This window comes from Sinohyriopsis cumingii, chromosome 5 (assembly GCF_028554795.1).
Source record: "Sinohyriopsis cumingii isolate HCF-2022 chromosome 5, ASM2855479v2, whole genome shotgun sequence".
NCBI classification, from domain to species: domain Eukaryota; kingdom Metazoa; phylum Mollusca; class Bivalvia; order Unionida; family Unionidae; genus Sinohyriopsis; species Sinohyriopsis cumingii.
The window spans coordinates 150,034,096-150,061,156 of record NC_142965.1 but is presented as its reverse complement, the minus strand read 5'-3'; the positions used below and the strand labels follow the sequence as shown (position 1 = coordinate 150,061,156).

The 27,061-nt window shown below is 34.8% G+C and overlaps 1 protein-coding gene across 3 annotated transcripts in view; it reads right to left on the bottom strand.

Annotated features, from left to right (window-relative positions):
• The window catches only part of LOC149800448 (inactive ubiquitin carboxyl-terminal hydrolase MINDY-4B-like), a 145,935-nt gene that overhangs the window by 96,117 nt on the left and 22,757 nt on the right, over positions 1-27,061 (bottom strand). For 2 of the 3 annotated variants that reach the window (XM_089960068.1, XM_089960071.1), the window contains exons 2-4: positions 17,821-17,963; positions 15,243-15,275; positions 2,952-3,066 (exon numbers count right to left, since the gene is read on the bottom strand). In XM_089960068.1, the coding sequence (XP_089816194.1) occupies positions 2,952-3,066; positions 15,243-15,275; positions 17,821-17,919 (247 nt within the window). In that variant the 5' untranslated portion in view covers positions 17,920-17,963. The remainder of the gene's footprint in view (positions 1-2,951; positions 3,067-15,242; positions 15,276-17,820; positions 17,964-27,061) is intronic. The other variant, XM_089960069.1, reaches the window with a different exon arrangement.

The following is a 27,061-nucleotide window of genomic DNA, read 5'->3' as shown; positions in this document are numbered from 1 at the left end:
ACTCCTGCGAATCATTCGTGGAATGTATGTCGACAGCTGTCATTCGGACCACTACCAAGTTACGAATGATCGAACCACTATTTTCATTCGTGCCTTTTTGATCATTCATAAATCAAATAAAGTGTAGAAGTTGCCGATGTGGTTCGAATAATGAGGTTACTTTTTGTGCGGAGAAATTTCCGGCGAAGGAAATGTACAGTTTCTGTGTAAATTGCTACTCCGACATGCACTCGAGTCATATGTTTGTCTCGCAGAAATAGTTGAGGTAGTTCCTAATATCCTCATACACTTTCAGAACATACGTTGCCTGAAGGCTGTTTTGATCCCAGGCTCATCTAAACCTTAGTACATTCTTTTTCGCTGTGGCAGTGGTATTATTCTTCTAAAAGGAGGTAATGCACAGCGAGGAGTATGCTTTTATTCAATTATGCACCCGCCAATATGAGGCTACCAACCAATCAGTGCAGTTCAAGAGTAAGTATATAAACCATTCTTTATGGATATGACGTCACATTTGTGCGTGTTACGTCATAGGTTAACCAATTTGGAGGCGTAGATTTTTTTAGTTACCTGCCTATGATACAGGTTTGCCAATACAGGCAGGGCACCAGCGAATAAATGTGGTTGTAAGTTATTACTTTATCTCCGGTCCAGATATTTCTCAGATTTATGATATGAAGTTTAAATATGGTGAAGATCTCTCTAGTAGATGAAACAAGAAAGGCTTGAATGCACTTCAAAATAAATGATAATACTGGTATTCTTCGGTAAACCACTCAACACAGGGACTTCTAAAGACTTGACCCCATTAACGGTCTCTACAGTGAACCATGTACTTGTTTACAGTAAATCTGTATTAGCAGTAAACTAAAAATATTTATTGATATCAAGGAGACACTATTAGAGTCTAAAAGTATAAATTCTGGAAGTAACGGGTCGCCAAAATGTCACACAAAGCACTTAATACTATTCTATTTTCTTTTTCATTACATACGTATACTAGTATTCTATTATTTTTTACTCACAACAGTACATACATATACTAGTATGCTATTATTTTTCACTCACAACAGTACAAACGCGTTGTTTCTAAATATTAATAAATACAATTTACAGTTCTGTCTAAACATCGAGCCACGTTTCAAAACAAAAATTGAAGTAGTACAGCAATAAGTCAACGTTTTCTAAATTGCTAATTAAGCATTAGTGATTTGTTGATGCGTGATGCATTTGCTAAGTCACAATGATAAATCACTACAAACTCAACAAGCTTGAAACTAAAACATCACTACAATTTTTTATTTAAGGAATTGTTGGATAAAAAACATGTTCACCTGGCACAAAATCCTCGAATGACCAGTTTTCCTGCCACTTCCGGTTTCTGTACTGTGCATCTATCTTGTAAGGTCAATGTGCCAGTTTTAAACTATTATCAATGAAAAAATTAAGTGACTGTGCAACTAATTTGAATTATTTTAAATGCCAAAATGAAAATTTCTCATCATTTAAAAATTTGTGTTTTGAATGAGATTAGCATGAAATGGCTCAGAATATAACGGATCTAATATTCTCTTCCACATGTTAGTCAATTACACAAATGGGTAATGATTTAATATTGAATTTATGAAACGTGTTGAATAATATCCAACTTTTGCGAGTCTTAACGAGAAAAAGCTGGACATTATTTAACGAGTTTCCTAAATTTAATATTAAATCATTACCCATTTGAGATTCTTTTTATCACATAATTTGATTTTAGTAGAAATTATTTACTTTAATTGTCACATTGCTTGATGTTGTGCACAATACCGGTCTGAGTTAGCCTAAACAACACAGTACCAGTGTTTACGTTGAAACATAACTTTATCCGACCACAGCATATTTATGCGGTAAATATGTGATGCAAATGCGACTCAAACAGAGATTTGTTTACGTCTTCTGTACAATATAATGTTCCAAATCAAATACTGCAAATATCCCGTCAACAAATGGTGGCCAAAAATGTTCAATGAAAACAAAAGTTTTCAGAAAGCGGGGTTAAAAAGGTTTCCCCATGATCGCAGCCAATGAATAAAGAGAATACTGCACAATAATTGCATGCACTTATTTAGACCAATCAGAAACAGATAAAGTGATATGCTCACATGCTATAATATCAAAAATACTACACACACTACAGGCAAAGTGTACCGACTATGTGATAATACAGCAAAAGTTATCTTGAATGTCTCCTTCATTAATCACTCATCTACATTAAACATAACCTTTCTGAGGTCCCTAACATTAAAAATAACCTCTGTGAGGTCCCTAACATTAGACATAACCCTTTTGAGGTCCCTAGTATTAAACATAACCGTCTTGAGGTCCCTAGTATTAAACATATCCGTGTTGAGGTCCATAGCATTGAACATAACCGATTTGAGGTCCCAAGCATTAAACATAACCTTTCTGAGGTCAATAACATTAAACATAACCTTTGTGAGGTCCCTAACATTAAACATAACCGTTTTGAGGTCCCTAGCATTAAACATAACCTTTTTGAGGTCAATAGCATTAAACATAACCTTTGTGAGGTCCCTAACATTAAACATAACCGTTTTGAGGTCCCTAGCATTAAACATAACCTTTCTTGAGGTCCCTAGCATTAAACATAAACTTTGTGACGCCCCTAACATTGAACATAACTGTTTGGAGGCCCCTAACAATAAACATAATCTTTTTGAAGTCCCTAACATCAAACATAACCTTTTTGAGGTCCCTAACACCATTTGTAAAAATGAACCTGTATTCTAGAATTTAAGCAAAATCAAACCTTTTAAGTAGCTCATTCTTTTCACATCCGAGAGATGGATGCTCGATTGAGACAGGCTTTCATGTATCGCATCTTAGCAGAAAAGTTTAAAATTTTCATGGACTTCCAAGCAGGAGAGATTTCACTACTGTAAACTAACCTTTTACTTGCACTTCAGGCCATGAGTCAACATAGAAAGTCTTAACCTTCTGAGTTAACTGAGTAGATGAGTTAGATTCCACACTCTGCCTGGTATCTGCGATTGTTACACGTCTCTGAAATTAATAAAAATTTTTAATGTGTATTATACAAAAGAATAATGCATAGCTGTGAAGAAACTTATAAGAATTTAATGAATAATTGTTACTACACACCATGACTATAAATTAGATATTAATTAATACAAAAAGATTTATCTTTAAAATTAGGTACAGTTTCACTCATTAAAACACTGTCACTGTATTCATGAAGTTTACCGCTTTATAGTGATATCGCCTTATAATAATGATAACAATAATACAAACAATTTAACTGCAGATTAATAGATGGGATCCACGCTCTTGCTCGCCTTACAACAGGATATGTAATAAAGGGTCTTATAGTTATGGAGTGTTGGAAGGATATATAGATAAAGTTAAGTAAACACGAACATCGCACTCAATATAATGGTGCCACTGGCATCCATGGATCATACCGCCTTATAGTGAGACCGCCGTATAATGATGAAAATATATATTGTAATTTTATCTTTGTTAGATTTCAGTGATTGTTGATAATGAGCAGTCGATGTTGGAAATATATTTCTAGACCCTATTAATTAGGAAATAGTATGGCAGCAGACGTACTAATGTTTAATATTCACGAGAATTTATTACAGCATTTATTAGTTTCGTAAATGAGACCCTCTCTAATTACTTTGCACAGGGAATTCTCTGAACATTTTTTGGCTTATGTGTTTAGTAATTTGAGATAGGAATAATTCATTGTATTAAATGTTTGGGTCATATTTTCTAATGCAATGCGTGAAGTACTAATATTCGTCTTGGAAAGATTTACAACAATGTAAAGTACGATAAACCATGCAAGTGTGAGTTTCGCGACGTGTAATCATTAAGTGATTATGGTAAATTATGTGTGGTGTTTACGTGTTTGAGAACATTTCAGTTGATAGTGAATGTTGTTTTGGGTCCTTGGAAAAAGCCAGACCTTTGCATAAATTGTTTGATTCGTTCGGTAGATAGACTTCTTTTGTGCAACATATGCTTTTACTGGAAGACAGAACATTGGATCCATGACTTTACTCGACATATAACAGGATGTGTATTATAAGATCGAATCTTCTAGTGATATATAGAGGTGTAGTGCTATAAGTGTGAAAAACGTTGAGATCTTGCTTTTATACACTGATGACATGGGCAAAATGATTATCATAGCCGTAAGCGAATGCTTGGATAATTGGATAAATATCGAAAGGCTACTGCATTTGTATAGGGTAATGTGAACGATCTATTGGGGATTAATACTGCACGACCTTTGGAAGTGAAGTATTTATCTGAGAAAACGAGTTCCTAGTTTCCCATACAAATGCAGTAACATTTTTATTAAATACTCATTTTCTTATTCTACCTAAGACCTTATTATTAAAAAAATTGCTCTACAGGAAACAAAGTAATTGAATTTATGCTGCATTAAAAAATAAATACACAACCGTGGATTCATCAATGCACAATAACAACAGTAATTCGAACATATCACCGTCCACCGACCTTTGAACTTCGCCGCGAGCTCGACAGTAGTTTCAAAACGAATAATTGTCTTTCTGGTCTACTTAATCTTGAAATTTAGAGTCATATTTTAAATGAATGCGCGTGGATTTTGAGTCTTTGTTGATACAACACAATTTTATTTTTCTGATTATGATGGACTGGATTATTGGGTCAATGGTCAAAACGGTATTTTCAATTACTGCGTCTGTCACATATGTTTTTTGACATTGCTAATATCACATTCATTCGTTTGCTTGTTTGAAAGTTTCGTTTCTGACTCAGTGAACTCGTCCACTTCGTTAACTTTATCATCTATACCTTCAAATTGACGAAACAACTCGTTCAATTCATTCATAAACAAATCTAATTAACCAAAACCTAAAGCATCTACTACACGAGTATAACATGGTTTGTTTACAAAGTAGTACCTACTTATCTATACTATTTTTAGGCAAAAGTTTCGTGCACCTGAGTGCAATATCAAGGTGTTCGGTATCGTAAAATACTGCACGATTCTGACACTGTAAAGTTAACGGAGTCAAAAATGAGCATAAAATAAAGAATGTCTGTTGACAAAGAGATGTAACTGTGTGACCATCATAGTGGCAAAATATTCCATTGTCATTCATCAGTTCTCCTCATATAAAACAAACGTCATTATTTTAAATATTGAATCAGATTTAATAACTCTTTCAAATCATTAACTCTCTAAACAGACAGGTGTTATAGCGGATCTGCACCTATATAATTATAGACTGGTTTCGATCCGCTAACTAATATATACCTCCATACCCTTAATATAAACTGATGCTGCCCAAAGGCAAACCCATTGAGTTATAAAAAGAACACAAAAGGCATTTAAAAGATCACCTCTCTCTCTCTCTCTCTCTCTCTCTCTCTCTCTCTCTCTCTCTCTATATATATATATATATATATATATATATATATATATATATATATATATATATATACACACACACACACACACACACACACACACACACACACATAACTTTTGTTTGCTAAATCCTGTTAGTGTAGGATTTGAAAATTAAATCCGGTGCCGTATAAGTCTGTAAACTGAGAGACCAATATGTGCAATTACTAAACAGCCAATCTGGAAAACTAATTCTCCACTACCACCAGCTGGAGTGCATGAAAATAAAGACTAGTACTACAGAGATCCCTGATCAATAGTTCGTTTGTTATGACCAACAAGTCTAATAGTTGGTAAGCATAATCAACAAGTCTAATGTAACATGGCCTTTACACAGTCTGATACCATGCAGAGTGACACAAAAATTAACATGGTTTTTCTTCACAGTCTAATACCACAAAGGGTTACATAAAACTTAACATTGCCTTTACACAGTCTAATACCATTAAGAGGCACACACAACTTGACACCATCTTTACAAGGTCTAATACCATCTAGAACAACACAAAACTTAACATGGTCTTTTCACAGTCTAATACCATCCAGACTAACTTCCGTCACCTTGGAAAATTTAGCTACTGTCCACATTTGAGTGAATAATTTATCAAGAAACCACAGACAAATAAAATATGACCATTTGATGTTACCACTATAGTAATGGCCATTTCATGCCGTCAGCTTTTAGTACGAACATTAATCAAGATTACAACCAAAAATGGTAATTCTGAACAAATATTTGACCCTAAACATTTTTGGTACTGGCAGGTAATACCATGTGTTCTGATAACCCCCACTGTTTTAAAATTCATAACAACCTAAACGGTATTACTACAAAGATGTCCATCTTGAGCGGCCCCTTTCAAGAGAGGCCACCTTGTTCAAATATCACCTTCCTCGATACCAAAATAGTACAAGTGAATTGTAATCGTTTTGCTTCCCTAATAGTAGGCCATCCTTTTTTATAAAACCAAAATGTTAGTGTAAAAGACGTTGGTCTTACAAGAAGGGAAATACATAATGATAAATACATAATTCTTGTAATGGAATATACGATACAGTTGATATTTTCAAAACACTTTATTATGCATTGATTGGTCGATGAAAATCATTAATCAAATCCATGCAAAAAAAGTTCTTATAAAGGTGACTGTAAGTTCGCTTCTTTGACATTGAATCTTGATATTTTGGCCTAAATCTTTCAACCTATGACTGGATTCCTTATAATAAGGTAGAATTGTTTGACATTGAATCTTGCCATTTTGGCCTAAATCTTTCAACATATGACTGGATTTCTTATATTAAAGTAGAATTGTTTGACATTGAATCTTGCCATTTTGGCCTAAATCTTTCAACCTATGACTGGATTCCTTATAATAAGGTAGAATTGTTTTACATTGAATCTTGACATTTTGGCCCAAATCTTTCAACCTATGACTGGAATCCTTCCTTATAATAAGTTAGAATTGTTTTGAAAAAATTTAATTCGTTTTCTCTTCTTCAAATTTTACTTAAAATTGTATCGTAACTTAGAAAAGGTTGCTCACCAGAGGAACGTTTTACCTTGACCTTTTGAAGTGCCATGCTTTTTAAACTCGTGTTGATGGGCAGGCATACTTTGGTCCACCCGATAACCTTTACTTAAGATTTGGGTGAGGGCGTCAAACAAAGATGACCTCTGAGTGAAACACAGTTGTTACCTTGACCCTGATAAAGGTTTGCATATTATAGTTCTTTTCGGATACAATAAACACACTCTCTCTCTCTCTCTCTCTCTCTCCAAAGCTTCTGATTTTATACACAGCGTGGTCTTGTCCTGTGCTCAGAATTGTGAAGACTTGAAGACTCGAAAACTTTATGAAAAGAAATTTAGAATGACCATAATCTGACCCCGAGTTAGAATTTGATATTACACATTAAATATCTATATAAGTTAAATCTAAAACGCAGGTTCTTAGTCAAAATTTGTATTTAAAGTTACACGGGTAAGTATCTGAAATTTAAAAAGAGACTGTTATTCCTTTCTGGGGTGTGGAGGCCACCATGCCCCCCTTCCCTCCCCCGATGGAGTTCTGGAGCTAGACCCTGGTGGTATCGAAGGGGTTTTGTCAGGAAAGATATAACACTTTTCAAAATTTCAAAATCATTTTGATAGCAAAGAGTACGCTTTCGCACGCAATACACAACATCACTTCCCCACCCTGACGTCATGTTACAAAATAATTTCTTTAAATACATAAAAAGATTAAAATATAACTAAGATAGTTATTTTATAATCACAGATCTGTGTCTGCTTTCAAGATTGACTTAAACAAATGAAGTATTTACCTATTATACTCTATTATTGAAAATAAATTTAATCTAATTCCAAACTTGTCAATGTATGTACTTATTCATGACAGGTGTTTTCTAATATTTTCCAGCAGGCCAACATAAAATAAGCAACACTGCCTAACATTCCGAATTGTAACATATTAAAAAACGAGAATAAGAAAATTGATCACAACATTAAATTCCTAAGAAGAAACGTCAATAAAACTGTGATTTTTAAAATAAATAAAAATGACTAAATTTGGTTTAATTCATTAATATTAATCTTACCTCTTCCATCTCTGCCAATCTTTTGAAACAAAACTGAAATCCAGAGTGACACTACGTAGTAATTTTGTAAAATTAAAATTTCATTGAAATATGGCAGTTTGCTATAATGCCCTTCGTGAAGTTGTCATTTGGCAATAAAAGCCCTTTGTGAGACCACCTATAGTTTGAACTAATTTCCACTTGAATCGGATCATAAATTATACACGAAATCTCTGATCGATATTGGGGAAACATCGAAAACCTTCCAATCAGACACGTTCACGATGAAGCCATTCTGTTTACATTTGCATACAAGATGAGTCTAAAGAACAGGAATTAGCTAGGAAAGGCTACGCTCTGCAGTTATAAGCTTTTCTGGTCAGTCCATTTAATAGTACCGTAGTCGTTGCAATATCCACACGTGGGGTTGTAAGCGCGCGATCCTCATTTTGTCATATCCTTTCTAAAAATGCTTCTTAAACGCACACGTGTCTCAATACCAGCATGCCGTGCTGGAAAGAAGCTGTTGCTAAATTCTGCCGAGTAAATCGTGATTTTCTCGAACGTAACACCAACCATGCCTGATGTATCGTTATCATTTAATGCTGAGGGTTGAATACATCTTGGATGCGGTCAATAATGAAACAAATAACAATACCAATATACTATAGCAAAAACAGACATCAACATGTATAATACCAATGTAACTATAGCAAAAACAGACGTCAAGATGTATAATAGTACCAATATACTAAAGCTAAGTCAGACATCATCATGTATAATAAATAGTACCAATATACTATAGCGAAAACAGAATCAACATGTATAATAACCTTAATTACATACCGACGCATTATTATGACAAAACTACAGAAATTCTTTTCTATAATAATAATAATAATAATAATTATAACTATTATGACTCTAAATAATCTACATAGAGCGTTGCTGAGTGTAAAACAACCACTCAATTCAAACATAAGTCTATCTAGACTTTGCATTAATACACATTTTCAAATATAGGTATACTTAATGGTTAGCCACCTTGCTCCACTTCCATTTAATAGCGAAAATAAACCTGATAATTTGTTAACAAATTTCACATAAAACTTGCAGTATATTGCACTACGATCCTAAACTTGCTATAAATAGAAACTAATAACGTCATGATAAAATAATTTTAATATTTTAATATTGTATATCAGGGTTTGTGCTGTATATCAGAGTCTATGTTGTATATCAGGGTCTTTGTTGTATTTCAGGGTCTATGCTGTTAATTTATAATAATATGAAGAATGAATACTGTGGATCCTTCTCTGTAGACGCGTTGTACTTCATGTTACCTTAATTAGAAAAATGATATGTGGACGCGTTGTACTTAATGTTGCCTTAATTAGAAAAGTGATCTGTGGACGCGTTGTACTTCATGTTACCTTAATTAGAAAAGTGATCTGTGGACGCGTTGTACTTAATGTTACCTTAATTAGAAAAGTGATCTGTAGACGCGTGGTACTTCATGTTACCTTAATTAGAAAAGTGATCTGTAGACGCGTGGTACTTCATGTAATCTTAGAAAATTAATCCGTAGACACGTTGTACTTCACATGATCTTAATCAGAAAACATCTTAGTCAGTCTAATCTGTTTACAGTTAGAAGTGCACATTATGAGGAAGTCACGTAATATTATTAGTCCACGAGCTTACACTTGTACGCATTCATGGGCGCGCAGAAGAGTTCAAGGCGGTCACGTGACCCCACCCCGGAAATCATACCGCAAATTAAATTTCCCGCGTTTACGCATGGAACTACGCAACTAACTCTCCCGGCCGTGACTGACTGCCCCCCCCCCCCCCGCCGCAAAAAATCCTGCCGGCGCCATGTACTCATAGTACATGCAATTTGTTCTCATTGTACATTTAATTTGTACCAGTTGTATATTAAATTTTCATTCATTCTATATTAAAATTTTTAAAACTTGTTAAATACGTTTCTTATTTTTTCAGCCATTCTGTTAATCAAATTATTTGACTAAATCAATTACAATTCGAAATGAGCACAGATGTCAGACTAATTGATCAATTACATTTGAAATGAGGACAAATGTCAGACTAGTTGATAAATTATATTGTAAATGAGCACATATGTCATACTGGTTGATAGATTACACTATAAATGAACACACATGTCAGATTTTCTTATCAGATGAAATAAAGAAATATTAAAAAAGAAAATAAATCGTTGGACAATTGAATAATTGTAACCTGAAAATAAGTTACCAATAACAATATAACGATAAACGCTAATATGTTGTGACGTCATAATATGGCACAGGTATCTATTTTGATATCGCATGCTACATTTCACACTTTAAAATATTTGTTTAAAAACTGTTTGCAGAGCACATGAGCCAACTGCTACCCATCTTGCCATCTCCAAAGCCTAAAAAATTATATTTTGTTAAATAGGGAATCTAAATCTAGGCAGGTCATATATTTCTGTATACAAAGATGTACCCAATTTTGATTTGTATACCTCATGTTGCTTTTATTTATCGCGCTGACAAGATTTAGGTCAAAGACTCTGAAGTTCAAAATGTTCGTGGGGCCATCATCGTCGCCCCGGGTGCCATTTACCCTCAGTACTCCAATGACGCCTACCAATTTTCATTGCCTACCTCAAGAGAGTTTTGCTCACCTGTGGTAAGATTTTTGTTTACAGAAAGGAGTCCAAGTCCTGTAAGTTTCAAAATGTATAAAAAAAACCTGCTGCAGTGGTCCGACAATCTAATCAGGTCATGAATAATAACCATTACAAAGTCTTTCAAATTTCATTACTCTAAACTAAATAAGTGTTGTGCTAAAACTGACTTTTGACGGACAGACACACGGGTGAAAATCCGAATCGAGGGTCAAAGCAACAAAATATCGATTAGGTCTCGTGGTAATTAGGTCAAATTATGCTTTATCTCCCTTTAACCATAAGTTTAATCTTATGGAACTAAAATGGAATACTACTACGCAGCCGGAAGAAGTTAAAACCCCATTTATACCAAGCTGAGAACAAACTGTCAAATAAATAATACTGAAAACATGAGGCAAACAGAGATGGAAAATATGTGAAATCAATAACCATAATGATATGTACATCTAAAATCAATAACCATAACGATATATACATGTGGCACAACCAAGGTCTATGCAATCAATACAGTCGTGTTAATCATGCTTTTAAAACAAAGACTAGACTAATAAACTGATGTTCGATTGGATATTTTAAATTAATGGGCAAGACAATAAAATGCAAAACAGGTGAAAGTTAGCAGATTCTATATTCTGTAACAAATCATATTTAGATATGGAAAATCACTGAATTTTGTTGGTAACGTGTAAAGTTTTCAAATATTATGCAATATAGTTAGCACTGTCTTCACATCATGTAAACAATGCAGATGGTAAAGTCTTCACATCATGTAAGCAATGCAGATGGTAATGTCTTCACATCATGTAAGCAATGCAGATGGTAATGTCTTCACATCATGTAAACAATGCAGATGGTAATGTCTTCACATCATGTAAGCAATGTAGACGGTAATATCTTCACATCATGTAAGCAATGTAGATGGTGATGTCTTCGTGTCATGTAAGCAATGTAGTTGGTAATGTCTTCACATCGTGTAAGCAATGTAGACGGTAATATCTTCACATCATGTAAGCAATGTAGCCGGTAATGTCTTCGCGTCATGTAAGCAATGTAGTTGGTAATGTCTTCACATCATGTAAGCAATGCACATAGTAATGTCTTCACGTCGTGTAAGCAATGTAGATGGTAAGGTCTTCACATCATATAAGCAATGTAGATGGTAATGTCTTCACATCATGTAAGCAATGCAGATGGTAAAGTCTTCACATCATGTAAGCAATGCAGATGGTAATGTCTTCGCGTCATGTAAGCAATGTAGTTGGTAATGTCTTCACGTCATGTAAGCAATGTAGAGGGTAATGTCTTCACATCATGATAGCAATGCAGATGGTAATGTCTTCACATCATGTAAGCAATGCAGACGGTAATATCTTCACAAGGTTTAATCAATGTAGAGAGACATGTATTCAAATATATAAGTAGTGTAGTTGGTAATGTTTTCAATGGTATAAGCATTGGTATAAGCAAAGCAGTTTGTATTGTCTTCAAATGATATAAGCAATTTGGCTGATAATGTATTCAGTGGTGTAAGCAATGTACCCAGTTGTTAATGCTTTTAATGTATAAGCAATACAATTAGTGATATCTTCAAATGACGCAGCAGTATAGGTGGTAATGTATTCAAATGGCACAGCACTATAGCTGGTAATGTATTCAGTGGTATAAGCGATGTAGTTGGTAATGTTTTGAAATGGTATAAGCAACGTAGTTGTTAATGTCTTCAAATGTTACAAGCAATGCAGTAGGTGATATCTTCAAATGGCACAGCAATATAGTTGATAATGTAATCAGTGGTATAAGCAGTGTAGTTCGTAACGTTCTGAAATTGTATAAGCAACGCAGTTGGTGATATCTTTAAATGGCACATCAGTATAGTTGGTAATGTGTTCAAATGGAACAGCAGTGTAGTTGGTAATGTAATCAGTGGTATAAGCAGTGTAGTTGGAAACGTTTTGAAATGGAATACATAACGCAGTTGGTGATATCTTTAAATGGCACATCAGTATAGTTGGTAATGTATTCAAATGGCACAGCAATGTAGTTGGTAATGTAATCAGTGGTATAAGCAGTGTAGTTGGAAATGTTTTGAAATGGAATACACAACGCAGTTGGTGATATCTTTAAATGGCACATCAGTATAGTTGGTAATGTATTCAAATGGCACAGCAATGTAGTTGGTAATGTAATCAGTGGTATAAGCAGTGTAGTCGGCAATGTTTTGAAATGGTATAATCAATATAGTTAGCAATGCTTTCGCAAGATACAAGCAATGTAGCTGGTAATGCTTTCATATAGCAATAACAATGCAGTATGCAATGACTTCAATGGTATAAGTACTGTAGTTGGTAATGTCTTCAAACGGTATAAGTACCGTAGTTGATAATGTCTTCAAATGGTATAAATATGTAGTTGGTAATGTCATCAAATGGTATAAATACTGTAGTTGGTAATGTATTCAAATGGTATAAGTACTGTAGTTGGTAATGTCTTCAAATGGTATAAATACTGTAGTTGGTAATATCTTCAAATGGTATAAGTACCATACTTGGTAATGTCTTCAAATGGTATAAATTTGTAGTTGGTAATGTTTTCAAATGGTATAAATACTGTAGTTGGTAATATCTTCAAATGGTATAAGTAATGTAGTTGGTAATGTCTTCAAATGGTATAAATATGTAGTTGGTAATGTCTTCAAATGGTATAAATACTGAAGTTGGTAATGTCTTTAAAAATGGATAAGTAATGTAGCTGGTAATGTCTTTCAATCGTTTCATTCATGATCAGTTTAGTAACACAGTGACTATCATATTTTACAAATTACGGATAAGTATATGCATACCTAGATACAGTAAGATATTATAAAAATCCTATGAAGCAGGTAGAAAGCGATTTGTGACCAGAAAGATTAAACATTTTGATAATTGTGAGATTCATACAATGGACTTATTGAAATTACGTTTCGTGTTATATATTTATCTACAATCAAAGAATTGTTGCAGTGCATGTGAAACCTAATTGATTTACAATGCACTCATTCATAACAAATACCCACGGGGTATATCAACTGTAGTTAGGTAAGGACAAGGGTTATGAAGGAATGTGTGTATATATATATATATATATATATATATATATATATATATATATATATATATATATATATATATATATATATATATATATGACAAAAATCACTAATTGCTCGTCAAGCATATATTTAAAATGAGTCGATAACCATATTTATCCAATGATAAGCCCCTGCTTGATGAGAAGCCCACAACATTTTACAAAAGCAAAAACATTTGAGTCAATTACCATGTTTATCCAATGATAAGCCCCTGCTTGATGAGAAGCCCACAACATTTTACAAAAGCAAAAACATTTGAGTCAATTACCATGTTTATCCAATGATAGGCCCATGCTTGATGAAAATTCCGACCCCTTTTTATGATGCAAATCCCACCCTTACATTCGGCCAAATATACCCTGGTGTATCAAAGATATCATATGTATTACCTTTGTTTTATTATACACCTTTAACATAATTTTAACATATTTATCTTTGATTTTCTAAAATGTTGCAATTCATACTAAAAATTTATTAGGAACGGTATATTTTATTACATTTATCGAATTCTCCTTTTATCGTGCTAAGTTGCCCTTAAACGTAAACATATATATGTGCCCTCCCTCTGATCTTATTGTGGCAGATATACAATGTAAAGCGGAAAGTGAAGTGACAAGGTGTCCCAATTCAATACTGTATCTACCCGCAAATAAGTCATGTCTAACTTCCAGATGCATGAATCCAGATACGTTCAAGATACTAAGCCAGCAGATCAGAATACAGTGGCCCCTTGCTATAACGATCTTGACGGGAGCCAAAAAAAACCCCGTACTGTTCTATGTATGAGATTGCATTCTACTGGAGTAAAGGGTATGAAAATGAGGAGGGTGGTGTCACACACGTACAAAGCCGGTATTTGTCAAGGGAGCTTGTGTCAGTGAATGACCGTGAAAAGGAGTGACAGATGTTAAAACGGGGATGGTGTGATAAAGAATGGCAGATTGTGATAAAGATGGTTGCACGAAAACCAATTACAAATAGTGAATGCGATATTAACGTGATTTTATTTATCACAAAGAGTGACATAGATGAGTGACGGTTATATCTGGGACATGACATGTGAGTGATTGTGATATCTGGGACATGACATGTGAAAGATGGCGATATCTGGGATAAAATAGCAAAAGATTGGTCATAGACATAATCTTGTATCAATCCTGTATGATATATCAAGAACTGCTGGTGCAATTAATGGTGACGGATGTTTAGCTGTGATAAATGTGTATTTGACAGTAGCAAGTATGATTACAAAGACAACAAACGATGCCACAGTGGTAGATTGAAAGCGACATCTAACGTTTAACTCGTAAGAATAGATATGGAACGTCACTTGTTTGTCTTACCTTCGTATGAAGAGAAGGCTGGTTTTCCTCATTCTGGAAATAATGCATTTATGTGTTTAAAATATTCCTTAAAAAATAACCATAATACATGCACTGAAATTAAAATGTCATGAACATGTATATAAATTTGACTCCTATGATTCACTCTACAAAGCATACTATGGCAATTTTTTATATCTCTTTTACTGACAGATACACTGTTTCACCTGGAAATTGGGGTTCAACTGAATCCATCAAATCCACTCAAAGGATGAACCTAAAACCACTGTTGATAAAACCACCAACGTGCAGAGTTTCATTTAAATTAGATAGTTCTCTGGTAGCATGCTCGATTTGCACCACTTAATTTCCAGGTTTGATAACGTCTCTGGCATGTGCAAAGTTAGGCCATCGCTTATACGGTATTGGTGGTTTAGTCAAGGTTCTCCAGCTTCCTCAAACACAAATGACCAGATTAGAAGAGAATATTATAATAAAGGTCAGACAGGCAATGCATGCACCTGTACTCATCTTAAATATAAATTGTTTTTTGAAAATATAATGATAATTTAGCTTTAAAAAAGTGTATTCATTGCTAATTATTGAATGATCTGCACCTTAATTTAAATCAAAAATCTTCCGGACGAAGATTATAAATCTCTATGAACTTTTATAACGGTGGCCATGTACTAAACTGGGTTAAGAAAGAGCATGTCGAGATTAATTGTCACAATATAATGTAGCACGAATTTGTTTATCAACTTGCGTAGCTTTCATTGTGACATCACAGTGCGTGACGTTCAATTCAGGTTGTAATGGATCACACATTTAGGTTGTAATGGATCACACATTTAGCTTGATCTCGTCCAAAACTGTCCACGCACTTTAACATTGATTTTGCCGTCTTACTTCTCGGGGAGTATAAATAATGATTTTCCAAAGAAACATGGATGCATGAGGATCCAAAATAAGGTGAATAATTGCCATTTAAAGCTATGTAGAATCAAATCCTAAAAAATGACACCCATTCCTGAAATAGTCGGTGTTTGAACACCTACATGACTTGCATGGCGTTTACCTTTCTATAGTCGTCGTGCGTTTAATTGAATAAACTGGTTGAACGTGTTGTGAAATTGACGTCAAAATGAAATGAAACTGATATATATATATATATATATATATATATATATATATATATATATATATATATATATATATATCCTAATCCTTTGGAACAATTGTTATTTCAAATTTAATAATGTTGCCAAGATAACATCTGGGTGCGCATTATATACAGTACATCTAGAAGTTCAAGAAGGCTGTATTGTATTATATTGTACTTACTCCTAACAGTATATCTAGAAGTTCAAGAAGGCTGTATTGTATTATATTTTACTTACTCCTAACAGTATATCTAGAAGTTCAAGAAGGCTGTATTGTATTGCATTTTACTTACTCCTAACAGTATATCTAGAAGTTCAAGAAGGCTGTATTATATTTTACTTACTCCTAACAGTATATCTAGAAGTTCAAGAAGGCTGTATTATATTGTACTTACTCCTAACAGTATATCTAGAAGTTCAAGAAGGCTGTATTATATTTTACTTACTCCTAACAGTATATCTAGAAGTTCAAGAAGGCTGTATTATATTTTACTTACTCCTAACAGTACATCTAGAAGTTCAAGAAGGCTGTATTGTATTATATTTTACTTACTCCTAACAGTACATCTAGAAGTTCAAGAAGGCTGTATTGTATTGTATTTTACTTACTCCTAACAGTACATCTAGAAGTTCAAGAAGGCTGTATTATATTTTACTTACTCCTAACAGTATATCTAGAAGTTCAAGAAGGCTGTATTATATTTTACTTACTCCTAACAGTATATCTAGAAGTTCAAGAAGGCTGTATTATATTTTACTTACTCCTAACAGTATATCTAGAAGTTCAAGAAGGCTGTATTATATTTTACTTACTCCTAACAGTATATCTAGAAGTTCAAGAAGGCTGTATTATATTTTACTTACTCCTAACAGTACATCTAGAAGTTCAAGAAGGCTGTATTATATTTTACTTACTCCTAACAGTACATCTAGAAGTTCAAGAAGGCTGTATTATATTGTACTTACTCCTAACAGTATATCTAGAAGTTCAAGAAGACTGTATTGTATTGTACTTACTCCTAACAGTATATCTAGAAGTTCAAGAAGGCTGTATTATATTTTACTTACTCCTAACAGTACATCTAGAAGTTCAAGAAGGCTGTATTATATTTTACTTACTCCTAACAGTACATCTAGAAGTTCAAGAAGGCTGTATTATATTTTACTTACTCCTAACAGTACATCTAGAAGTTCAAGAAGGCTGTATTGTATTATATTTTACTTACTCCTAACAGTATATCTAGAAGTTCAAGAAGGCTGTATTGTATTATATTTTTGCTTACTCCTAACAGTACATCTAGAAGTTCAAGAAGGCTGTATTATATTTTACTTACTCCTAACAGTATACCTAGAAGTTCAAGAAGACTGTATTGTATTTTACTTACTCCTAACAGTACATCTAGAAGTTCAAGAAGGCTGTATTATATTTTACTTACTCCTATGCCAAGTCCTAGTCCTGTGTCAAAGATAGTCAGGAGTCGAGTCAGTTTCTCGCGTTCCTGAAAAGTGTGGTCCTTTCTCTCCATCTCTGCCATTGTTGTCCCGTCAGATCATACGATAGCTACATTACACATGCTTTCTGAAAAGGGAGAAAGGAGAATAATACATTGATCTGAATGTTTGCTTGTTTCTATCATTGTTTGGTTGCTTGTTTCTTTCATTGTTTGTCTGCTTGTTTCATTCATTATTTGATTGCAGTTATAACTATATACTAACATCTCTAAGAAAACTGCCACTTTCCATTAAATGTGAATCGTACACATATACCCTGATGTATACAGTGTTGTCTATGATTGTGAGTTAGTGACAAACATTGTGCTTATACCGTCAAGTTTTGTAAGTAACAGTTGATAAAATGAATCCTACAAAATGATTCCTCTAAATGATGCCATGGAACAACTTTTACAGTGTTTTATATAAGATATTCGGTGATATGCGGAGATATAGACATTTTATTTGTGATTTTTTTACACTTACATGCGGTAGTGTGTATATTGTATACGGCATTTTGTACATTATATGCTATGGTCTTGATATTAAATGGGATAGTATACACATATGCCATAGTTTAGAGATTAAATGCCGTGGTTTAGAGATTAAATGCGGTGGTTTAGACATTATGGTGTAAACAATATATTGAGGTAGTTTATACATTATGTCACGTGCTTAGCCATATGCGGTTGTTTAAGCATTATATCTGGTAGTTTAAACCGTGTATGCGGTGGTTTGGACATTATATGTTGTGACTTAGACGTTACAGTCGGTTATTCAGACAGTGTGTACAGCAGTGTAGACATTATATAACGTGGTTTAGACATTGTGTACACTAGTTTTGACATCTTTGATGGTTTATACATATCGGATGGTTAATGCATTATATCGGATGTTTAATACATTATATGCGGTGGTTTATACATTATATGCGGTGGTTTATACATTATATGCGATGGTTTATACATTATATCGGATGTTTAATACATTATATGCGATGGTTTATACATTATATCGGATGGTTTATACATTATATCAGATGGTTTATACATTATATGCGGTGGTTTATACATTATATGCGATGGTTCATAGATTGTATGTGATGGTTTATTTATATGCTATGGTTTATACATTATATCGGATGGTTTATACATTATATGCGATGGTTAATACATTATATCGGATGGTTTATACATTATATGCGATGGTTCATACATTGTATGCGATGGTTCATACATTGTATGTGATGGTTTGTTTATATGCTATGGTTTATACATTACATGCGATGGTTTATACATCATATGCTATGGTTTATGCATTATATGCGATTTTTTTACTTTATATGTGGTGGTTTATACATTATATGAGTGGTCGTTTTGGCATTATAGGCGGTAGCGTTTCTATTATATGCCATTGTTGTATGATCGTATTTGGTGTTTACCCTTAACTGTACCGTGCAGTTTTCTTTGTATTTAGTGTTTCACTCGTTTCCTTGGTATTCAGCAGGTTCTATCTGTATATGCAGCAATTGCATGTGAATTGTATTTGGGGTTTATTTCATTATATTCTATGACTTTTGTTACGATGAGGAAGAGGTAACTCGTATATGTATCTGATATGACCGAGTTTTAGGTATCTTATATGACCAAGTTCTAGCTATCTTATATGACCAAGTTCTAGGTATCTGATATGACCGAGTTTTAGGTATCTTATATGACCGAGTTCTAGGTATCTTATATGACCGAGCTGAAGGTATCTGATATGACCGAGTTTTAGGTATCTGATATGACCGAGTTCTAGGTATCTTATATGACCAAGTTCTAGCTATCTTATATGACCAAGTTCTAGGTATCTGATATGACCGAGTTTTAGGTATCTTATATGACCGAGTTCTAGGTATCTTATATGACCGAGCTCAAGGTATCTGATATGACCGAGTTTTAGGTATCTGATATGACCCAGTTTTGGGTATCTCATACGAGCGAGTTCTAGGTATCTGATATGACCGAGTTTTAGGCATCTGATATGACCGAGTTCTAGGTATCTGATATGACCGAGTTTTAGGTATCTTATATGACCAAGTTCTAGGTATCTGATATGACCGAAGTTTAGGTATCTTATATGATCAAGTTCTAGGTATCTTATATGACCGAGTTTTAGGCATCTGATATGACCCAGTTTTAGGTATCTTATATGACCGAGTTCTAGGTATCTGATATGACCGAGTTTTAGGCATCTGATATGACCCAGTTTTAGGTATCTTATATGACCGAGTTCTAGGTATCTGATATGACCCAGGTTTAGGTATCTGATATGACCGAGTTCTAGGTATCTGATATGACCCAGTTTTAGGTGTCTTATATGACCAAGTTCTAGGTATCTTATATGACCAAGTTTTAGGTATCTGATATGACCGAGTTCTAGGTATCTGATATGACCGAGTTTTAGGTATCTTATATGACCAAATTCTAGGTATCTTATATGACCGAGTTTTAGGTATCTTATATGACCAAGTTCTAGGTATCTTATATGACCAAGTTCTAGGTATCTGATATGACCGAGTTTCACCGAAAAGGATATAGCTGAAGTGCGATTGAAAGTCACATCTCAAGTGATGCGGGGATGTATATGAAGCATCGTGTCTGTCCGTCTGTCTATCCCTTGGAAAAATCTTGTTGTTGTTGTTGTTATAGGGTTTAACGACATTTTTCAGCACAAGATAGGCTATACATGGCGGCCAGTATTAATGGTGGAGGAAAGCAGCAGAGGGGGCGAACAGACCTTTGTCTGAAAAGCGTCGAAACGTCGAAAACAAACGATCGAAAAAAATAAAAAGCGTCGACGTATTACTCTGTCGTTGGTGATTTTTTCTAATTACGCCTTAATTGAGGTCATCGCCCCCTCTGCTGCTATTAATCTATCCAAATATTTTATCAAGTCCAATACGATATCTTGTTCTAGGATTGTGCAAATTTATTGTTATAAACCCGTGCGGAGTAGTTTGCGCTCGTGAAAAGAAGTTTCTGAATTTAATTAAATCCATGTCACCGCTGCACCAGGTTTGATGAATATTTCGCAACGTGTGTCTACGCCATTAAACACAACTAAAATATTACAGTTATCTCTGATCACTTTTGGTATTTGTGTGTATCGTTGAGTAACATAAATAACATCGGTATTTTTATGTCTACCACGGGAAAAAATCCTAGCTGGATTTGACTGTTTATCTAGCATCACATCATCATACACAACTAAATTATTAATAAATCCGTCTAAAACATCAACGGACGGTGCTTCATCAATATCTGTTATAAACTCTATAACATCATTATCTTCGTCCAGTAATCGCGCGTTTTCGTTAAAATCTTTTAATACTTCATAACCTCGTTGATCATCAGCGGATGGTGCTACCAAATACAACTTATCCCATTTCAACCATCTCATTATCAGATTAAGTAATAACTGCGTCTTACCCGATCCAGATGGTCCTATCATAATCATTCTAATGGAATTCGGTAGGGCAGGATGGTGTTTAACTGGCTCTCGCTGCCGAGTTGCTGAGAAATCAATTATATCCATATATATTATAACATGAATTTATATTGTTTACGCTGTAAAGTTAAAACTCCAACCACTGATTTAGCTACGGTTATAACAAAAAATATAAAAATAGCGTATGGTGGAAAATGTTCTGTGTGCGGTAGAAATAAATTTTCGTTTTTACCTAATAAGCGCGGTGGTGATATTGCTAATTTGATGTAAAAGTTTCCAGGTACTCCGTGGGCTAAATACAGCGGAGAAAAACATCTACCAGGATATAATTATTGCGGTCCTGGTACTCGACTCGATATCAGGCTTGATAATCAGGATCAACCAAAACCAGGCGAGGAACCAATAAACGCTATTGATCGAGCTTGTAATGCTCATGATGTTGCGTATAAAAGCAATGATCTACAACGTAGGCATATTGCAGATGTGAAATTAATTCATGCGTTAAATTCCATAAAAAATAAAAATATCAAAGAAAAATTAGCTAATTGGTTAGTAAGATCCGCGATGAAGGGTAAATTAGCACTAGGGGCTGTTAATATATAAATGGAATCGATTTATTATTCACCAATTGGATACTGGAAGGGTAAAGCAGCAATTAGTAAACTCGCTGATGCAGCAGCGGTTAAACATTCTACTGCTAAAACGTGGTTGTCCAGGCAGGCAATATGGCAAATTTATCTACCACGTCCTAAGCAAATTCGATTTGCACATTTCAGTGTCAGTGTTCCTAATGAAGTTCATCAAGCTGATATTCTGTTTTTACCATATGATACTGTACGTAGAAAAACGTACAAATACGCGCTAACTGTTGTTGATGTTGCAAGTAGATATAAAGAAGCAGAACCATTAACGACTAAAACAGCTGCTGAAGTAGCCGACGCGTTTAAACGAATTTATCAACGAGGACCATTACGATGGCCACTGCTGCTACAGGTTGATCCTGGCAAGGAATTTCTTGGTCCAGTATCATCGCTGATGAAACAACATAATACCAAAATACGACGAGGGCATACTGCAATTCATCGTGATCAGGCAATTGTTGAGCGATTTAATCGAACACTTGCTGAGCGGTTATTTGGATATCAATACGCGAAGGAATTTATTCAGGATACGAGATCTCGTGAATGGGTGGCAAGATTACCAAATGTGATAGCAGCGTTAAATAATGAGATTACTCGAACGACCAACATGAAACCTATTAATGCAATTGCAAGTGCGCACATACCTACACAACGACGTGATCTTTCAGCACAGCCAGTGTTAGGTAATATCACTGTAAGGTATTTATATGAGCCCGGCGAACTCGAAGGTGGTAAAAAAAGAGCGACTGATCCTATTTGGAGTGTTACCACACATAAGATATCCACCGTAACTAGATCCTCAGGTAGACCCGCAATCTACAGACTAGATTCGGCTGCTCCTCAACGCGGATTTGTACGTGAACAATTACAAGTAATCCCCACGGATACACAATTACCACACAAATCACTTAACTAGCGCCAAGGGTGTCAGCACCCTGACGTCGATTACATTCAAGACAGGTCAACATGATATTTTCTTGTGTATGACCAAGATTGTTATTTTTTCTATCTATGGTAAATTGTCTTGGATCATTTTTCAGATACCGCCATAACATTATACAATTACAACTTGCACAATGATTATTCTGTTGCTGTTTCAGCGCAATGACAACGTTAGTGTCAAGATCAAATTCTCGATTATTTTTTTTATCACACTGTTTATAACCAGATAATTTTTTTCTTATTATTATATCACCGTCATCATCATCATCACTAACCACTGACGAGTCCATGACGATTCGTCTCAATTGAGATATTTTTCTAACTCGAGACACTGCAAGATAAACCAAGTTCGACCATTCGATGTGATCATCAACGATCCAAACAACTGTATCAGTAATAGTTAATCCCTGAGATGAATGAATCGTCATCGCGTATCCAAGCGTCCACGGGGATTTATCAACACGTAGAGCATCTTCAACAACATCAACATCAACTGCAACAATATCATTCAATACAAGATTCTGTTTCCTCCTTGAGTGAGTCAAGGGTCCTGGTATATCAACGTCGATATTTTGCCGTCGCGTATCTGCTGGTCGATAACATAACGGAACTGACAACGTTGGAAACTTTTCTAGTTGTAACTGAAACAACTCCCGCTGAAGTGTGTCACGAACTATCTTTCTACTCGCAACTATCAAATCGTTTGGTCGCCACGTTTGCAGAAAGTCTTTCATGGGTGTTTCTGAAATTATCTCGCGCATTACTTCACACTGTATTTTATTCGGTTGTAGTCTGATTAATTTTTTAAATTCCTTCAACGCTGCATCAAGTGCTCTATGATCATCAGTCATTTCTTTAGCGTGGTCAACGAAATTTTTTAGCCATCCATGTGGAGATGGTCCAGCTACAGGTGGTGGTTGACCGTGATCGCCGCACATTATCACGGCAGTATTTCTTGTTAACAACCAATCAAGAAATGTTTTTAGTGTTTCTAGCTGTACAGTGCATATTTCATCCCATATTATAATCCTTGGAATGTATTTCTCGCTCATCCTTAAAGATGTCCATGTATCACCCTTCTATCGAAAAAAGCTGTGATAAGTACAGGAATTAACACCGCGTTGTTTCATCTCTCGCGCGAGTCTATGTGTGGGTGTTAGCACGATCATATCTGAATTCTGAAATAGTTCGATAGCTCGAGTGGTTTTACCAGAACCCCCAGGTCCGTTTAGATAAACCGTTTTGTGTCCAGTTATTGGATTGTATACCGATGGTAACAACGAAGTTGTCAACGTTTGATATTTTTTACAGTAAATATCTTTAACCGCAACATCAGCGGATTCGGAATAATCGAGCATATATTCCTTTTTTATTCTCCACGAACCCCACGATGCATAAGTGCCTATGTTTAATTTTTCTAACAGTATTGAATGCTTTTTACTTATATAAAACGAATCAGTAGCAACTCTGACGGCATGCGTAGAAACCTTATTTATCATCGATAATAGATTTATTGAAACATACGCGAGCATTGATGATCTTAAATGAGTATACTGAGGTGACTCACCGTCCATGTAGCTCACAATGGTACCTAGTTTATTTCCATTTGACAAGAAAACTGTTTCTCGACTTACAAACGTGTTCTTGTTCGTTGTATCAGCGATTATAAAATCTAACTCAGCGTCGTCCATGATCAATCTTGTACAATGTCGTCTGTGATCATATGCTGCTCCTTGGGTAAATTTGCCAATTATTTTTCTACCAAGATCCTTCGAATCGGTTTCATTCGAATGTGGTAACCAAACTTCGGTTTGTTTTCGATATGATATAATTGCTTCGCTGATCGTCAGCGATATTAACATCATGCAATCAAGCATATACCGTAATAGTACTATTGGTGTCCACATTTTTTCTGAAAAATGTTTTCCAAACCAAACATAACAAATTGCATGGAGTCCTTTAGACATTTCGAATGACTCGATACGAGCAAATCCAGTCAGGTCAAAATCCGGTAATGGTCTATTTATCGATACTCGCGTCATTTCGTGCGTCGGATGACCGAATCGCTCAAAATACACAGAACAATCTCCGTATCCAAGAAAACTTCCGGGATAACACGCAACCATATCAACTGAAATAACATCTCTGTGATTGTATTTAGTATTCCATAGTCCGCCGTGTCCATATTCGACACAACTCAGTATTATGTCATTGAGAAAATCAAACCGAGTTGGTTTCCACGAATTTTTCTTTCTAGCAAAATGAGCCGCAACTGACGGAACAGTAAAACAGTTGCTCAATAATTCGTCAGTGTCATCAGTATATTGCAGTGCAAGAGTTTTCATTTTCTCGTGAAGAGGATTTGTTCGATAAATAACCCCATTTGATCTCACAAACTGATCAAATTGATTTTTTTCTTCCACGCAAGACTGAAATAACCATACTGACACAGGATCGTTTTTACTTATTTCGTTAATAAAATCAAACATGTCTCCGGAATAACATTTAACAGTTCGATCTTGTGGAAATATTGTTACTGCGTTAGTCCACGCGTGTGCGTTATGATCATTAATTTCGATCGAAGCTCCTTTTGATCTATATTTTGATTCATACAAAATCTCTGCTGTTATCGTCGCTACGGTTATGGGAAATTTTAATTTTTTTCCTAACTCAGCGACATCTTTAATAGACGCACCGGTATCTTTAACCATTTCTCCCCACGTGTTTATTATTTTACGTCTTTTATCCGTTAGACCGTTTCCAAGAGTAGAAACGGTAAAATGTTCTGTTACTCGTTCAGCTACACAATTTATTTTTGAAAATTTCATCGGCGCTAGTTTATCAACGCTGGGTTTTTCATTGATCACATAGATTCCATAAATAACCGCAGTCACAGGATATGCTCATTCATAATACGGTTTGTCAATGCCAGTCAATAGACCTGGTTTGGAATCTTTACTTAGTACGACAGTTTTTTTTATTACCGTGGACAGGATCATATTTGTCACGGATAATCCAATCATCTGCTTCTGTCAACACGACGAATTTTATTCTGAATAGATATTTGCGATTATCAAGATAGTTGATGATAATTGCTGCTCGTTTGTCGTTCATCATAGCGTTAATGATATTTTTGTCGCGTATAATCTTGAACGTTGACCAGACATGAGATGCACCATCTGTGTGAAATTCTTTCTTGGCGTCGTGAATTTTATTAATCAAACCCTTGTTTTTTGGATCAAGCAAATCTCGTATCTGCACGTCAGGAGATATTCTGTCGAGGTTGAATTTATCCACGCTCCAGGGCTTTATTTGGGATAATCTATCGAATTCGTTCATACTATATTTCAGACAAGTATTTAAATTAAAATATTATGTATACAATGTCTCAATGCAGATGGCTCATGGTGGGTTCATTAACTCGTTGTAATAAATCCTCTAAAAAGGAATTCTGCGGACAACACATGCAGTGCTTTAACCGTGGAAGCTTAGGACCAATACCATGTCTGCGATGTGGTACTGGAGTGCGAGGAAAAATAGAATTATGTGAAAAGTGCGGTGGTAAACGATACAGAGAGCTTAAAAGATATTATGACAAAAAAAAAATAATCATAGTGAAAATGCTATAAAATCCGTGGAGGATTATCTAACTAAGTTTTCAGACAAACAATGATTTAAACAAATAATATTATCATATATGGAGCAAAATGAATTTGTCCAACATCCTACAATAACAAACTACGAATCAAATATTGATGGTATGATCAGAAATTGTCGATTGAAAAAACGAGTTGGTTTTATTAATAATCATGGTTATCTCACATTTACTGTTGGGAAGAAACATTATCGCTGTCATCGTTTCACATACGAGTGTTTCAACGGATTGATTAAAGACGGTCTTGTGATCAATCACATTGACGGGAACCCTCAGAACAATAATTTATCCAATCTTCGAGCGAGAACTCTGCATGTGGTAATACTGGAAGATGTAAGACAGTTTCTAGAAGGGTGATCAAGGCTACAAATACAAAAACCGGTGAAGAGATTATATTTCGATCGATGTATTCAGCTGGCAAATACTTTGATATTAATACACGTTCAGTACAGTTTG